Genomic DNA, 17,118 nt, shown 5'->3' on the forward strand with positions numbered 1-17,118 from the left:
ATGGCGGACCACGAGCACGAGGGTCGAGTGCGTAACCGGCGCGCCAAGAGCGTCACCAGGGCGGAGGAGATCCAGATGGCCGAGCAGAGGGCCAGGAGGTCGCAGCCCGACAAACCGTGAGTACTTCCGGCGGTTGTGGCGCGCGCCGATCAGCTGATCGGCCACCACGTGGCCGCGACGGAAACGAGAGAATTCGCGGCGCGCGCCGCCCTTGACCGGCTTCGGCCGTCCTCGGCTACCTTCGGCTCCGCTCGGGAACCTCTGGCGCCGCGCCGAACGGAGACCGAATCGAAAATCGTCGATAGAGACGTAACTTTAAACTTAACTTTTCGTCGATGATGTGCGATAACTCGGTAACATGCCGGCGTTTCGTTATCAAGATTGCGTCAGTGGCCCGCGGTGAAATTGTTCAAAGGCTGTCGGACCACGCACGCGCGTGAGCCGCTTTCATCGATCATGTCACGTGACCACGGCGCGAGATTTGAATTAGAGGAGTGCATGTTGGGACACGTCGGTTGGAGAGACGCTTGCGGAGTTTGAAGAGAAATATTGGCGAATTAACCAGGAAATTGAGGAGGAAGGAGTGGAAAATGGTGTCTACTGCGGTGGGGAACAATCTGGAGGTTAGATTTATCGAGAATTCAGAGTTCTTTACGAGGAATGTTTGAATGAGTCGGTCAGTTGGGTCCGGAGCGTTCGCCGCCATCTTGGAATCGGGAAATTCGACTTTCGGTGGGAAAGCAACTCGTCCCGTAACCCGATACCCGATACTAAAGCGCATGTAAACGCGGAAAATTCGGAACCATCCAGTTTGCCTGTTTTAATATCGCTTTCAGGTATTAGTTGGTAATTCGGTTTCTCTCCGGAAACGGGACAAATCCGCTCGTCGCGGGAAACAGGATAAAACTTTGGGCAGCGTGAAGGTACATTTGATTGTGAATCACCGGGCAAACGAGTCGGCGTATGAATATTGCATGAGCTCGGTCACGAAAAACGCAAATTACGACTCGGTGATTACCGCACGCGGTAGAAAGTTGTCGGCGCGGAGTGACGGCGGAAAAATCCACGGGAATTCCGGCCGACGATTAGGAACTCCGCGGAGCACGCGAAGGTATTTAAAGGCTTTCCTAATATCTCCGGGAAAATTCCCCTCGGTAGAAACTTGCTTTAGCCGCTGGCCAGCTCGTAATCTCCTATCTCATCGAATGGCTCGGCCAAGGTGACTCGATAACGCCCCTGGAATTAATAGATCATTAAAGCCGACTCGATCCATGCAATCGGCGAACGCATACTTTCAGAGAAAACTTCAATCTACAATTAACTCAAACAGAAGGAACAAAAAACGGAAGAAAAACCAGACAACTCATCTCAGACTCGGCAGAGTTTCGCACCAAATGCATATTTAAGCACGGTGTAAACGCGAGACGCTCACCTAGTCATCATCTGCGAGGTTTGTCCTGCACAGGATGGACAGGAAATATATTTTTACGGAATGTAAATGATTTGTCCGTTGAAATAATTCAGGTGTTTTGTTTTTCAAGGTTTCCCTCGAGGAGGGAAAAATTAGTCCACGGGAAGGGATGGATTTTCCGAGGAGTCAGGTGAACAGGACATGGATGGTGGTTTGTCGTAAATGAATCTTGAGTAATTATTTGATTTATTAGTGCATTTGGTTTCTAGATTTGTTACTTATGGGGAGAAGGACAGGAAGCTTTGCACAAGTGTAACCTATGTTGAGGCAGGTTGGGGTTTGTAGGTCCCTTTAAAGGCCAGTTCCCTCAGGGACGACTCGAATGCATCTCGGCTTCGTGTCTTTGGACCCCGAGGCGTAAACTACGTTCGTAAACAAGGTTTCTTGTCTCCGGGAACTTGTACTCTTGTCAGAGACCGGTCCACAATCCTGTAGCTACTAATCAGACGACTAAACAACGGTTAAACTCAACTCGGCGACCCTCGGAGACGAACTAGCCTCCTGCAAACGCCGACCCCAGGATTACCTTTGATTAATTGATCACTGATCAGGAAATGCACTATTCTCAGATACTTCAGAGAAGTCTGAACGGCGAAAGATTTGTATTTCTCTCAGAGGAACGGAAATTGAAGGCCTGGATATGCCGGGAGCTCGTCATCGATCCGTCAATTTCAATTGATAAGACCTGGGGAAATTAGACTACTCCGTCAAGATTATGAACTAGAAATTAAAGATCCTGACTAAAGTCTCGAGTTCATAGGTCGAGGTTGAATTCTGCTCAGATTGCATGTCCAATAATAAAAGTCGACAGAAATTGGCGGAAAAGAACTAGAAATTTACTATAATTTTGCGCGGGAAATTCGAAACTCGCCAATTTAACGGGAAATCTAGGGCCACTGCGTGAAAATAATGATAATTTGTACGTATAATTTGTATTAACGAAGTGTAAAAGAAAGGAGCACACTAAGTCCATCCGAAGGGGGTACATAGTTAACGTTAAGGGAAATTACATTGAGTCTTCAACGCGATCGATCGATCCTTCAACTTCCGTATAGTAAGCCAGGGAGTGATAAAAGGGTCGCAGGAAAGTAAAAAAGAAGGAAAACCGCCGCTCCGAAGGACTCTGAGGGGCTGTTCGCGTGATGTTTATTAAAATGTTAATTCTCGCGACACGGTGGATGTGCGTCGTCGAGAGACCTGCGACGTGTCACCTGTAAATCCACCTTAGGGTGTCGTTGAACCTGCAGGGTAATCCGCGGCTCGCCCGGAGCCCCTGGGAATTTATTCGAATGAATTTCGCGGGGGGGAAAAAAATTCCCGCTCAAGGGGAGCTCCGCTAATCTGCGAACGCTCATTTGAATATTTCACGCGCACTCCGAATTAATTCCTAGCTAGAAGTTAAGCTACTTTCTCGGAAGGGGAGTAGCAGAAGAGGTTCGGTCTTCCTCGATTTCGGGAGAGGAAAATGAGCGAGCTCAAAATTAATAGGAGACGAAGGGGGAGGAGGATCTCGGAGAAGGCTTTAGGGTGCTTTTCTTTTATTAACGAGGGAGGAAAAACAGCAAAATCTTGCTTTCCGACACGGCATAATGTCCTGCAAACAAGAGATCCTCCTTGCGCCCGTAGCGACGCGCTCCCTCGCTCCGTCTCTCTCCCACTCCCACGTCCGCCCATGGCGCGGTCTCTCTCGCTCTCCCACGTTTTTCCAACCTCCTCCGCCGAGAATCCCCGAGCTTTCTCCGGGCTTTCTCCGGGATTCCTCCCTTCTTTCCCATTCCGCCCCTTTCTTCGTCTCCCGGGCGAACGGACGTTATATTTACTCGGGCCGCCTGTTTGCCGAGCACTCCTTGTTTTCACCAACTTTGCAATTAGACGTGTGATAGGTTGCTCCCGTCCGGAATCGAGCTCCGGCGGAGATAAAGCCGCGGCCCCCTTTTCCAATTTCGGCGCCCGATTTTCCCTCCCCTCTCCCTCACCCCGGAGGGGGCCCCAGGAGGACCCCCGAGTAAACCCTCCTTCCTCCTGCCCGGTGCATCCTCGACTATCAGTTTTTTATTTTTTTTTTTCGGCGAAATTACCGACGTCCTTTGATTTTCGAAATTCTGAAAAATCCACCCCAACCCCCAAACTATTACCAAAGGACGTCCGCGGATATCCTAGGAAAACGATATTTAACATTCAGGATCCTTCCACTCGTACGAATTTACATTTCTTTATATGCAAAATCAGGGGATGAATGTTGCTACGTTAAAAATCGTTGTAAACCTTGCTAACAATTTTTTGAATCGGGAATTACAAATATCAAATGCGGATTTTCGGAACATTGGGAGTATTAATTGAAGGACATCAGGGAGCCGACGACTTCGAAAGTTAATATTCAGGACCTTCCCTGGACATTTGGGGGTGGGAGGGGGCGGCTCTCAGCGAGGAATCGCGCCGATACTTAACTTTATTAATAAATATCGGGAGATTAAAAATCTCGAGGGTAAATTTGTTTGGGAGGATATTGTAGGTCTGATTTAAGGGGCGGGTGCCTCTGACCACCCCCTGGGACCCGTCCCTCTTCCTCGAACTCGACAAAAACTTTTAATCCGCCCGCTTTGCGGGGGGGCGCCCCCGCCCAGTGGAGGATCTCGACGGGGGTGATTAGCCCCCGCGTTGCACGGAGGCAACTTTTTCGCGTCTTGGTCCAGCCCCACTTTCCCGCACCTCGAGCCGATCCAAAGGGGCGGATTAAAAGTGTCGACGCGGCGAGGGGGTGGCGAAAAATGGCGAAAATCAGGGAAATCCCGGAACCCTCCGACTAGGGGGAGAATTCCACCCGGGCGGGATCGCCGGAATCATCTGCCAGACGTTATGCCCGATTATTGCGATTCTGCCCCTCTTGGACAGTGAAACAATAGACCGACCCCCTAGCCAACCCATGGCGGGAATCGCTGAGTAAAATTGTTAAAAAAAAAAAAAAAAGAAAAATTACGACAGGAAGAATCGACGTTTAATGGGGATTTTCCTTCTGGGAAATTGTGATGGAGTATTGAGAACCCGCAATGGGACAATTTAGCGGCTCTTTTATTTCTTTTTCCTTTCGCGTTTTCTGGGGCCTTTTTTCTTCCAGGCAATTTTCCATAACGATACGTCGCGCCGCCCGGGCGGAAATCATTTCGAGGGAATAAGTTCACCTTCGGCAGGGGAGGTGAGCAGCGGAAACGACAGAAATGCCTACGAGGTTCTGGCCAAGTTTAAATTAGCTTCTTTAATGCCCCTGGCGAACCAGGAAACGACCTCCACCCCCTTGCACCCTACACCCACCCTAAAGCTCCTCGAACCTAACGGGCACCGAGTACTTTGCCTATCCTTTTAACCAACTTTCCCGCTGCACGAACTAATTATCGCGACCTGAATCGAGGGCCTCTGATTTAGGCACTCCAGGTGTACATCGCGCCCTGAAACGATACCTTATCGGGAGCACCCTCGATTCCGGAGCATCTGCCTTCCACCCTTAAATCATCCCTCCGATCTCGAATAAATCCCCGAACTCTTCGAAAAAGCGCGGAATTTTAAGAAGAATTTATGTTTTCCAGGCGCAACCCCCTCACATCACGATAACGCCCCTTCGCGTGGGAAGAAATGGCGTGAAACGAAAAGTGAAACACTTATTTTACGTTTTCTTTTTTTTTTTTTTCTTTCAACTGATCTCCATTTACATCCGTCCTACGTTAATATCGGGAGAATATTGGCATTGACAGTGAGATAGAAATAGAAAATGATGTTGCGCCAATTTTTTTTTTTGTTGCGGTTATGGGGAGGCACGTGGTAACCCCCTCCATGGGGTGGAGGGGTTTCCCTTGGTTCGATGTATTTTCCCCATTTTTCGGACCGCGCCAGGGTAAGGGTGGGAAGGAGCTCCCTTGAAAGCGCCGTTTAATTTCCCTTCATGAATCATTTAGGGGATGTTCCCGTCTTCCCCCGATCCAGGGTCGGGGCTCGCTCATTACACGGCTAATATATGTATATCCGTCCACTCGTTAAATATTCAAGGAGGGTTTCCGCTTCCCGGTGTCGGCGAGATCGCGAGATGGATACGCGTCCCCGCCCTTCCTTCCTTCGTTTCATCCCCCGACACTCGAGCCACCCTTGACTCCGACAACACCCCCTGCCCCCACCCCCGGACGGACGAGTGGTGCCTTTTGTGAGCCGCCCCCGTCGAGACAATCCGGAAACAAAAGATTTGCCACTTTTATCTCCGGCCTGAGGGGGTTACCCCTGGTATTCACCTGGCCACCCCTAACACACGAAGGGGTGCCTGCGGAATTTTCTTTCTCCGCGATCCGGAACCCCTTGCGTGCTCATCTCTTCCCCATAATCATTAACTGTCCAAGATAATTCCTGAGGGAAGAAGATGATCCCAAGCTTCGAGATAAATTTATCGAGAATTATTTGGACGATTGCCAAGGGGGTAGAAAAGACCCTTCAGTGCTGGAAATTGGCGGAAGAAATTTCAAGTGCATCTCGAGTTTTTATTCTTACTCCAGTTTTAATCCAGATAATCAGCCGAGAGTAATATACTAATTACGGAGAAGGCGTTTATGCAGTATCTTAATGACACGTAAGGGTGGATATAAATTGGGGGTAGGGGGAGAAAAGTAAATGGTTTTGTTTTTTGGTAGGTTTTGATTTTTTAACCCGCGAATTTATGGGGTTGGGGTATAAGAAGCTTCAAAGCGAGAGTGGCTGAGAAGATTTCCGGTTTTAGGGGTGCTGGTCTCGATTTTTTGGAACTCACCCCCGGAAGGGGTGAAGCCCATGTCGGGGAAATTCAACCAGAACTGAATTATATTACGGCCTCTGATAATTACACCGAAACATTGTTCGGCGTCACGGCAGGACGGGTTAACAAAACGTTTGTCCTTTATTTCATCCCTCTCTTCCACCCCCCGACTGGTCGACGGTACATTATTTCGCGTTTTCCAGGGACGAGGGGTGAGTTTTGACGACGGAACTTTCGGGCTCTGCTCGATTACACGTGAAAATTCCGACGGCTTTGCCGACCGGGCAGGGAGCTTTCAACCCCTTTCAACCCCCTCGCCCGGCAGCCCTACGTTTTTCCAATAATTTCGCTCTTTGTCGCCGATCGGTGCTCGAGGCTCGGCAGCCCTGGGACCGCTCCGAATGTTTCCCGCCCTTCGTGGGCGGGGAGAATTTTCGAAAAAGCGACCGATGTCGCGGGGGTTGGTTTTGCAGCCTCGGCTCCCGCGAATTTCCGTCCCTGGAGGAATTATACCGCCCTGGCGGGGGTGATCTCCGGCCGGAATGGAAAAAATCGCCAGCCGCGTCCGAAACCCCCCCTCGAAAAAAAAAGGGTGGGCTAAAAAGTCTCATTAAACGATTTTTATATTGTATAATATACTGCGCCCTAAACAATTAATTTCTACTATTACAAATTTGACGATGCTTAGGAGACTGTCGATTTATCTCGTATAAAACGTGTTCTTGTAAATTTGCCGTGAAAGCAGTGCTCGAGAATTTTCCATAATTTCTCATAACCACCCCCTAACAGGAGTTAAAAGGCATTACACTAAAATTGCCATGTACATAACGCATTTTCTCGCTGCAGAATTTTTTTTTCCCGTGATTTTTCATCGTTTTCAGGGAATCTATGCGAGAGCAGACCAAGGGGTGGTTTTTGCACTTGTAAATTATTATGTTGTAAGAATAGTGCTCGGGGTGAGAAAGTATCTCGTTAAGATCGTCACGTATGTTATATATTATCCTGGGGAAAATCCAGTCCCGGGATTTTTCATAATTCTTCCAGGAAGGTTTTGCAAGAATTGACGAGGGGGTGGTCTTCGCACTTGAGGCGGGGGTGGAAGGAGTACCAGTCCGTTCTTCTAATGGAATTCCATCGCGTCCAAAGGGAGCCCCGATGAATCAATTCCTCTCAATCCCTGTCGATTCGGGTCTCGGTGTCAAAAGGAGCTTCGTTAGGGGGAGAAAACCCTGGAAGAATTCTCCAGGAAGGGATTATTTCAAAGTTAAAGCTACGTCTCCGTCCACCCCCCCGGGGGTATTCTCGAATTTCCCGAATGTCTCGGATTTCGCGAATTTCGCGAATTCTCTAGTCGGAGCCGCTTAAAGGGGACTTGGGCTGCTCCCGAGGGATGGCGGGACAAAGTGTGTAACCAGCCCTCGTGGACACCCCCTGCGCATTTCCGGTGCTCATGAATATGGAGCCTCTTCTCTATGACATGTCTGCAACCCCCGGCGCCGATATCAGACACGGGAATTTGCGACGCACCTTCCCTTTTGCCACCCCCTTGTGTTCACCCCCCCTCACCCCATCGTGACAGCCATCCCGCTGTTCCGAACTGCCTTCTATTAATTACCCCGATCTGCCATAAATTCGGAATAATAGTTACTGCGAGGCTAGACGTCGCCGGCGCTTCTGTGGGGGCGGTTCGCACCCCGCGATTAAGGGGTGCAATTCACCCCTAACGACACCCCCATGAACGAGGTGCAGATTAGGCCGAAATGACTCGCCGAGATAGATACCTAGATAATAAGTATGAAAATCTCCACTTAAAGTGAAACATCTTTAACGATGATAAGGTAAATTCGATTCACTCGATGTGGTTTCCTTTTTTAATTTTTTTTTCATACGGGATATCACATGAAAATGCCTACTCCCGTAAGGAGAAACACTAATGATAAAAAGTAACTCGTAAATTCAATGAAACGTCGATAATAAAGGAGAGAGTTCCGGAAATTCTTTTTTTCATATTTTATAGGAAATTACATTAATTATGGGGTTTAAACATCGGGGGTAGTTTCCGGGCAGAAATGAGAATGTGAAAGTATTTGAAGCTCGAGAGATATTTTCGACACCCGGGTTCGGAGGTTTCGGGTTAGAGCCTGAGGAAGTATTGCATTAACAATGACTCTTTCAGCCACCCCCCAAAGGGGGTGGTTCTGCACCTGGTCTTGCAGCCCGATCTCTCGAAGGTAGCTCGAGACGTTTCCTGGTCCAGACTCGGAAAGGTTTACAACTGAATTGTTAACTAAGGGGTTCCACCCCCTGGGGAATCCCGGGGGTGGCTTAGAAGCCCCTTGATTCTGCGAAGAAGAGGATCGATCGAGTCTAATAGGTCGAGAAAGGAAGCGGGTGAGAATCTACCCCTGACTGAATTATTTTCCTGTTTTATCAACGTTAAGGGTCGACTTTGAATTTCTTTACATTCCGGATTTAGGGGAGGTACTACCCCTTATCAGTCTGACGGTGTCTCCTCTCACTTCAGGGTTATCATCGACTTCGTCTGTTCCCGAGACAGGGGTGCACCGAGTTAGGGGTGGAGTGCTTGGACTCCATTGTACCATAGGACATAAGGGGTGGCTTTTCAGAATTCAGACATCAAGCGGGGCATTGTTAGCGCCTCACTTCACTTGTACGATTCCGATCCCTGAGATTCCCCTCGTCAACACTTCGCACCTCCTAGGAACATCCCCTAGGTCCAAAAATCGAAAACCCTCCCCTCTTTAAGTAGAGAAAAAATTCCAAATACTTTCCAAAATTTCTCGATGAATTCTTTGCAACTCAAGGAATACTTGGGTAAATATTTTTCGAGGGAAATCGTGGGATAGAAAAAAAAATGGAGGGAAACCGAGGACAGGGAGAAGACTCGCCCTTGTTTCCTCGGAAGATCGGGAATATAATGGGGTTGGACGATAAGCCCGATACCGCATTGTCGTCGGCTGTCTTTGTAAGTCCTTGGTTTTTATTTTCCATCCGTTTCCAGAGTTCTGTGTCTGGAATTTTGCTTTACCCCTGGTCTGGTGAACTACAACCCCTTGCCCCCGTGCCTCCACCTGAGGGGGTGCATCGCAATCTCAGATCGAACTTAGCCGCAGATGAAACCTGATATTTTGAGATAATAAACAGGGGAGGGGGATAATAAATCCACTGATTAATCTGCAGGGAAAAATCTCTCGTTACCGGCAGATATTAATTAAGAATAATTTATTAATTCGGGATAAATTTTGCATTCTCTTTCATGGAAATTCCTCTCGTTACAGATGCCACCGTCCGAGGGACAGCCTCTTCTCCTGGAGCTCCGGATTCGACAATTTCACTGGATTTGTCAACTGGGGATTCCTCCTCCTAGGAATTGGCGGAATTCGGCTCCTCCTCGAGAATTTTATCAAGTACGTTATCAGCGAAATTTCCGCCCACAATTTTTCCCAGGGAAGTTCTCGACGACTGTAAATCTCCCTTACCTTTCTAATCTAATCATACATCGTGGGAAAATTATTATTTTCGCATATGTGCCATTGCGCGGAATTATTAATGCGCGGCAATTGTTTAGGGAACTGCCCAGGCTTTTCATTTAATTTCTCTCCCTTCCCAGCGAATCCTTTTTTAATGAAATACCCGTTAAACGAAAGTACCCGGGATAATAACTAACCTGGCCGAAATCCATCGTTTATCTCGTAGGGGCGGCCACAACCAGGGCGCAACGAGGCGACGGAAACGGGGATTAAAAATTTTCTTCGGGTAACGAGTCGACCTTTGTGGCCTCGTAACGTCGGCCCGGGAAAATGGCCCGGCTGTATTTTTTCCCGATGCCGAGCTGGAGGAAAAAAGACGCACGCGGGGACTAATGGCCGTCACGAAGGCGGAAATTTTGATCGACGCGATATCGCCTCGTCTTATCGCTCGATAAAAAAATCAATCATCCCCCGCGAGACCTTCGAATTTCGCCTCCTGCGATTCCTTCCAGAAGGGAGATTCTTATCGAGGAGAAAAAAAGAAAAAAATTTGACGTTTCCTGGAGAGGCTTCTAATCGGTGCCTTCCGTGGGAAGGATTCTGGGGCTGATAACGAAAACAGAGATTTTTATGGACGCGATATCGCCTGGATAAAAAATCAATCACCCCCTGCGAGTCTTCGGAATTTCGCCCCGTGGGATTCTGTCCAGAAGGGAAATTCTTATCGAGCGGGAACAAATTCGACGTTTCCTGGAGAGGCTTCTTATCAGTGCTTTTCGCGGGAGGATTTCTGGCGCTGATAATGAGTTCCTCGGGGTTTCAAGGTAGACAAAAAAAAGCGTAGAAATTAGACACGACCACGAAGTTTGCCCTGGCAGACCACGCTTGGTCGGTCAAAGGCTCGTCCTTATAATCAGTCCCCGAAAACGCATCGTGGGGCGCGATTACTCGGCCGTAATGGCTTGCTCGGCTTAACCGGGCGGACGGGGTGGCGGATAAAAGGGCCGGCAATTACGGGCGGAAAAAAGGCTCCTTCGGAAGTTTTTCCCTCGCTACTTAACGGGCGCGATAAATTACCCGGCTGCTGTTCAGACCCGCTGCCCGTCGTGCGTCGCGACTCGGGTTTACAGCCCCAATAAAAAAATCGAGAAATTATTCACCCCCCCGACTGGGGTCCTACAAGACTGCGACATTTTCATTGCGACATGTTTGACCGGATTCGATAATTATTCCGAGTCCTTTTAGCATCCAGAGCCCAGAACAAAATCTACCCTTTGCTCTAACAAAATCATGCGTCTTAACTGCGCAAGTCAATTGACAATTATTAAGATCATTTTTGTAGAAGAGAACACGTTGACATTGCTGGAAATTAGTGATTAGGAACTAGTAACACTCGCTGGGAATTGTCGACGAGTGCGAAAACACCAGGTTAAAAATCATTGGGAAATCTTGATAAATCGACGTTGTTGGAGGAAGTGTATCGCTTAATGTCTCTATTGAGTTGCGGTGATTTCTTATCATTTTATGGTCTCAAGGAGGGCAAAAGCTTTCCCTGATTTCCGGGTAAAATGCTCCTCGCCTTCCGTAGGCTGTGTCGGCGCTTTAGGGCTGCGGCTGCGGGGGATCGTCTTAAAAATACTTTAATTACCGAAACAATAAGCCGTCGTTTATCATCGTTAAGCCGGTCGTTTGAGCTTTCCGGCCGCCTCGGAATCGCACCCCTGGCGCTCTTTCCGCCCACCGCGGAAGCTGGGCGGGCGGTTCCACCCCCGCTTCTCCTTTCGCGTGTCCGAGGCCTCCCTTTATATTTCAGACCGGTGCTCTGGCTTGCGCGGTTTATTATTTACCCCCTGTCGGCCGGAGACAAAGCCAGAAAGTAGCTTCGGAGCTTTTTTACGAGCTACAACCCCGAACGTCCACTTCGCTTGGGGATGATGTCGGCCGTTGACGTTAATGGCGCCCCCTGACCGCCCGTCCACCTTCTTACTCCTCGAATCGTCCACCAAACTCACCCTTAGAGATCCTTGAAATCACGTTTCCTCCTAATTCCACTAATTGAAAAGAAAAGAAATTCAATCCGATAGATAGGAGTTGACTCAGAATTAATTTCGGAATTTCTATCTTATTATCCTACATCTTGATCGACCTCATTATCGCTTTGCAACCCCTGTGAAAGTTTTGCAAAAGAGCATAAAAAAAATATAATCGCTCCGAAAATTATCCCCTTTTGTAGGGCCGATTTGCGTCCTGCCCTCCAAGCAAACTTCCCAAGGAACTGTGACAATTAATTTGGCCATCCTATTTAGGAGATTCTGTTTTATTATTCTCCATTTCAATCGGATTCGTTATCACTTTGCAGGTACGGAATCAGAGTGGATCCCTGGCAGTGGTTCCGGTTCCTCAGCGGCAAGGACGACGGGGGTGAGGAGCACCCATCGCTCATTTTAATTCTCTGTAAGTAGAGCTGAACGTTCCTCGACTTTTCATTTATGAAAATTGAAGTCAGGGGAAAATCGGGGTGCGTGGATCGGCGCTTCCGCGGCGAGATGGCTAAGGAGTCGAATTATTCCCCCGTAAGGGTAGGTTATGGTCGCGGGGGTAACAGCCCCCGTAACTCAGGGTCCGGCCCTTCTGCCCTTCCTTTTTTACGCTTTGCCCCTTCCCGCCACGGGGGATGTTCGCGTAATTCTCATAGCTCGGGGCCGAGATTGCTTTTTAAGCGAACTTCCCGGAACAGCCCTCGGGAGTGCCGGCCTTCTGTATCGGGATTAGGGGATTAATTATTCGCGGGAGGGACGTCGGATTAAATACTTACGTGCCCGGATATTATTTTCTTGGCGTGCGCCCCTCTACAAGAGAATTGGAAAAATCGCCCCCTGGAGGAGAAGCCGCATTACCATCGCCCACAAAACTTAGGGGACGATTACATCCCAGGTTAAAAAATCCTCCTGTATCCCCGCTCCACCATAAAACCAGATAATTGAAAATATTAAACGTGCAATTTCGGAGCCACCCTTCGATTGCACTTCGAAGATGCGCTTCTACCAGGGTATCGAAAAATCCACGTCGCCGATGCAATTTTTCCCGCTCTCGATTCCTTTCCTCCGCCCTTCGGCAAGCTTTTCCGATGCGGGAAATACCACAGGGCGGAAAATCAATTTCTTTTTTTTTTTCGTCCTCCGGGCGGGGCGCGTTAATTCTGCCCTTTACGAGGAGCGATGGGCAATCGGCGATATTCGGGGGGGGGTGGATTGCAACCTCGATGCGGCTTTCGAACCGTGAGATCTATATCTATACACAGAGGGAATCGTTACTTTATGGCGGCAAAGGGTGTGCGGTCGTTTTCATTGGGGCGCAGCCCTCGTAAAACGCGGGGCAACGTCAAAAAGGGACGTACGGGCCGAGTGGCCCTCTTCGAAAAGTCCGACCAGGGAAGAAAAAAGGGGTGAAATTCCCCACCCACCCCCATACGCGCCTCAAAAATTCAAACTTCCCCGTTAAAATTCCCTCCGCGAACAAATTTCGGATGTGGGGGTAAACTTGCGGCCTCCGCGGTGTGTGTGTGTGTGAGAGGGGGGCATTTTATTTATCGCCGGAAAATTGATTCTCCCAAGAGTAATAAAGAACATCCCCGGAATTTATTACGGACGGCTTACAATCAATAGCCCGTGATATGGGGCCGGTGTCTTGATAACGGCACGCGAGTGCAGCGAGCGGACATGCACCTGAAACTCAGAGGGGAGTCCTCGAATTATTTCCCCCAGGTTTCCCCTAGATGAGCGAAACCACCCCCGGTGTACTTAGTCTTTTCCAGGCCCTCTTCTTCCAGCCCCACCTCAAACCGAAATTAACGGGCCGTTCGTAAATCCGCACTCGCTGAATTTCCGCGGCCCGTTTTTTACGGCCAGGACGGCCGTAACGTTTCGTTACTTGCATTTATACGCACGGCAGTAAAGATCGTCATTGTCATGGGGCGCTTTTTACGAGCCGACATTATTTCTACCCCCGCCAGGCGAGCGAGGAAACACACCCCTCCAGACGGGGAGGAATTCATCGAAGGGGACCGTCGATTAACCCCGGGTCGCTCAGAGCGAATGGAATTACGGGTTGTCCGTGATAACGCTGATAACAGGTGATGACCGGTGATAACCGGGAGACCGGAGAGAGGAAACTCGATTGCAAAGACACGAGGGGGGTGAATACATTTTTTAATGGCAGGAAATATTTTTGGGCAATTTTTTAAACGGTGATAAGGGTTCCAAGGGAGACTCGATTGCAGAGATGCGGAATGAACTGATTTTTTGTTAATTAACTATTCAATTTAGGAGCATTGTTTCAACGGTACAACGCGGTACAAATACAAAAAATGCAACTTGATACGGGAGAAAAGTTTTGATTTACGAAAAAAAAAAATTCACACACACGCACACTTGCGATAGGAATAAAATTCGGCCGTGCGTAAACGCGTGCCAGGGTGCGGAATAAACCAGTGCTGCGTTAATTTAGGAAAATCCGGTGCGGAATGCGGAATCCCGCGTGGAAGCGACTTCGCCCCGGGAGTTACTTAATCCGAGTTAGGGAAAACTCGAAAAATCCTGGAAAAATGTAAATAACATGGTAAATAAAAAATTCAAGATGACGCATACCGTCGATAGAATGATTTTTTTCTCTTTTATGATCAATCTGGATTTTTTAAATGGGTATAAATTCAAGATTTCGGATTTATTTCGGTAGGTTTTCGAGAGCAGGATACATTTATGAGAGATTAATTGGATTGGAGCTGGAGAAATGGAGCACTGTCTTGCTAGGGGTGCTGCGAGGGGTGGGGCGGCACTTTCCGGGGGATTTATCCCCCCGATGCAGCGGCGCGTAAGGGAAGGTGAGGGGGCTGTTTTAATCGTAAAACACCGCCTTAATTGGCCCTCGTAATTATTCATAATTAGCACGCGACACCGGGCTCATGTTTTCGCGTGACTTTCCGACGTCGCGTAGGGAAAAACGAAGGGACGACTTCGAGGAACCTTCTCTTCCCTTCTCGGATGGCGAACAGCTACTTTACCTTACGAGAGGGAAACGGCAAACTCCAAGTGAGATGTGCCGGGACTTAGCCTCGGAAAAAGGAAGGCTCTTAATTAGCCAACCCCGAGCGGAGCTTTGACAAACTCGACTACCCCGCAGAAGGCAAATAATCGGCAGAAAGGCCCGATTAGCTACCCTGGAATTTTCCGAGAAGTCCTCGGGTACTCCGTGTCACCCCTGGTGAACTCCTCGATTTATATATATATTTTTTTCCTGCAAACATAAAAACCAGAAAAAAAAAAGACTCGCAATTGCTCACGTCGAAACGAACAACGCTCTTGGGAAATGCTAGAAAAAATTCGATAATGATCTTCAGAAATTCTTAATAAATACTCTCCGCTCGAAAGTGAATGATTTATCCCTCTTGTCGAGTTTCCTATCCGGTCATAAGGGTGCGGTTGATTTTGCGGAACTTTGGTTAGATTGTTTCGAGTGGAAGGTTTTCCTGAAATTTCATCCCTTGCTGATCAGCTGACCCGAAGACGTCGCCTCGAACTTTCTCTGCTTTGGTTAATTATTACTCGATGCACCCGGTGCATTCCCGATAAATACCGGCGGGGCTCGTAAAAGCGGAAGTTCCGCGGAAAATCTACGTCCCTTAATTAATTAACTCCTTGACAAATTGCCGGGGCGAGTTCGATCTCGCGATTTTCCCTGGGATAAGTAATTGCCGATGATAAGAGCCGGGGGTCGTCGCCTCGATTCTTCCCTGTGAGTTTTCTCGGGAGAACTTTTCTTTCTTGATAATTTGACTTCCTCATTTCCCCTGAGGAAATGCTCGGTCAATTTCCCGAGCGGGGCGGGAAATTAGTCAGAAATTTAGCGCCTCATCGATTACCATTATCGGCCACCCCTGCGAATTCGGGAGGGCACGACTTAATCACCCACCCCCTTGGGCATTAATTCTCATCATCGTTGCGAGGTGCATCCGGCGAATTCGGCGACTCCTTTAAAAGTGCTCCTCGTTCTCTGAAATAGACGCGTCCATTCGTTTTCATTAATCAAGGAGACCGATGGATAGCAATGCAGAAACGTGACCGGTTTTACCAATCTCTGGGTAATTTTCACGCCGCGCGCGATTTTCCAGCGGTTTCCCTTTTCATTTTTCAACATCCCTAACCTTCACGATTATTGCGGTTGTAATTCTTATTAAAAATGTACGCTCCCCTATTTTTCCCATTTATCAATAGATTTTTTACAATGAATATTAATTTTCCACCTTGATCTTCGCGATTAGCCGGTGAATGTTTGTTTATTAATTTAATTTTCCGTAGTTTCCTTCCTAACCTCTTCGATTAGCAGGTGAGTTTTTTTTTTTGTGAAGTCGAAACTCAACTTTTCTCTATTTTCCTGCTTGGCTTTTTCTATCAGGGGATGCGTTTTTGGTGGAAATGAACTTTTTCTCGCGGGGGGTGAAATTTTAAGAATTTCGGGGTTGACATCAGGGATGAATTCCTCGATTAGCAAGTGAATTAATTTTTTTTCCTGTGAAATCGAAAATCAACTTTTCTTTATTTTCCTGCTTGGCTTCTTCTATCAGGGGATGCGTTTTTGGTGAAAATGAACTTTTTCTCGCGGGGGGTGAAATTTCAAGAATTTCGGGGTTGACGTCAGGAATGAATTTCGAGCACTCGGGAGACTGGACATACGGTTGGATTCGGGATTTCTGGAGATCTCGAGGAGCTGGGCATACCCCTAAGTACACAAAGCACATCCTCTTGGTCGCTTTTGGTGCACCGTGGAACGAGCTTGCAGAGCATCCGACCACCCTGGGCTGCATACCGGGTGCATGCACCTATGCACCCTTGGGCAGGCCCGACTGTCTCGGCTGCATCTCGATGTCGCCTCGAGTGCATCCCTGGACTCTCTTCGAGATTTCGGAATTCCGACTGGCGAGGTCCTAATTGTCCCTAATTGGATTCCGATAACGCATTATTTCCGCGTAAACGCAGGCGCGGAATTCCGCATTTCGCCCCGAGATCACGGATTCGAGTGGATTTATTTTTCCGATCAATTTGGCAGGTCAAAGCTAATCGGCGATAACTCGATCCTCTGATACGGATCCGATGCCGTTATCACGATCCGCACGGTTATCGGCGGCTCGCCCTTGTTCCCAACTCTCCGACTGGTTAATTCGGACCCAACTTTCGGGAAATTGCTCGAATCGCGGCCGGATTAACGCCGGAATTTTCCCTAATTGTTTAGAGAACTTTCAACCCCTGGGCCGGGTCCTGCGGGACGTCCCGCGCGGCCAGAATTTCCGGAATTCCCGGGGGAACGCTTCGATTCGCTGGAAAAGAAAAAACAGC

At 48.5% G+C, this 17,118-nt stretch overlaps 1 protein-coding gene across 1 annotated transcript in view; it reads left to right on the forward strand.

The window, feature by feature from the left end:
• LOC105694280 (diacylglycerol O-acyltransferase 1) overlaps positions 1-17,118 on the forward strand; it is a 46,672-nt gene continuing 29,554 nt past the window's right edge. Inside the window, exons 1-3 of the mRNA XM_012414797.1 lie at positions 1-116; positions 9,539-9,667; positions 12,090-12,184. Coding sequence (XP_012270220.1) covers positions 1-116; positions 9,539-9,667; positions 12,090-12,184 — 340 coding nt within the window. The remainder of the gene's footprint in view (positions 117-9,538; positions 9,668-12,089; positions 12,185-17,118) is intronic.

Source organism: Orussus abietinus, unplaced genomic scaffold, assembly GCF_000612105.2.
Source record: "Orussus abietinus isolate OABI.00-Male unplaced genomic scaffold, Oabi_2.0 scaffold6, whole genome shotgun sequence".
NCBI classification, from domain to species: domain Eukaryota; kingdom Metazoa; phylum Arthropoda; class Insecta; order Hymenoptera; family Orussidae; genus Orussus; species Orussus abietinus.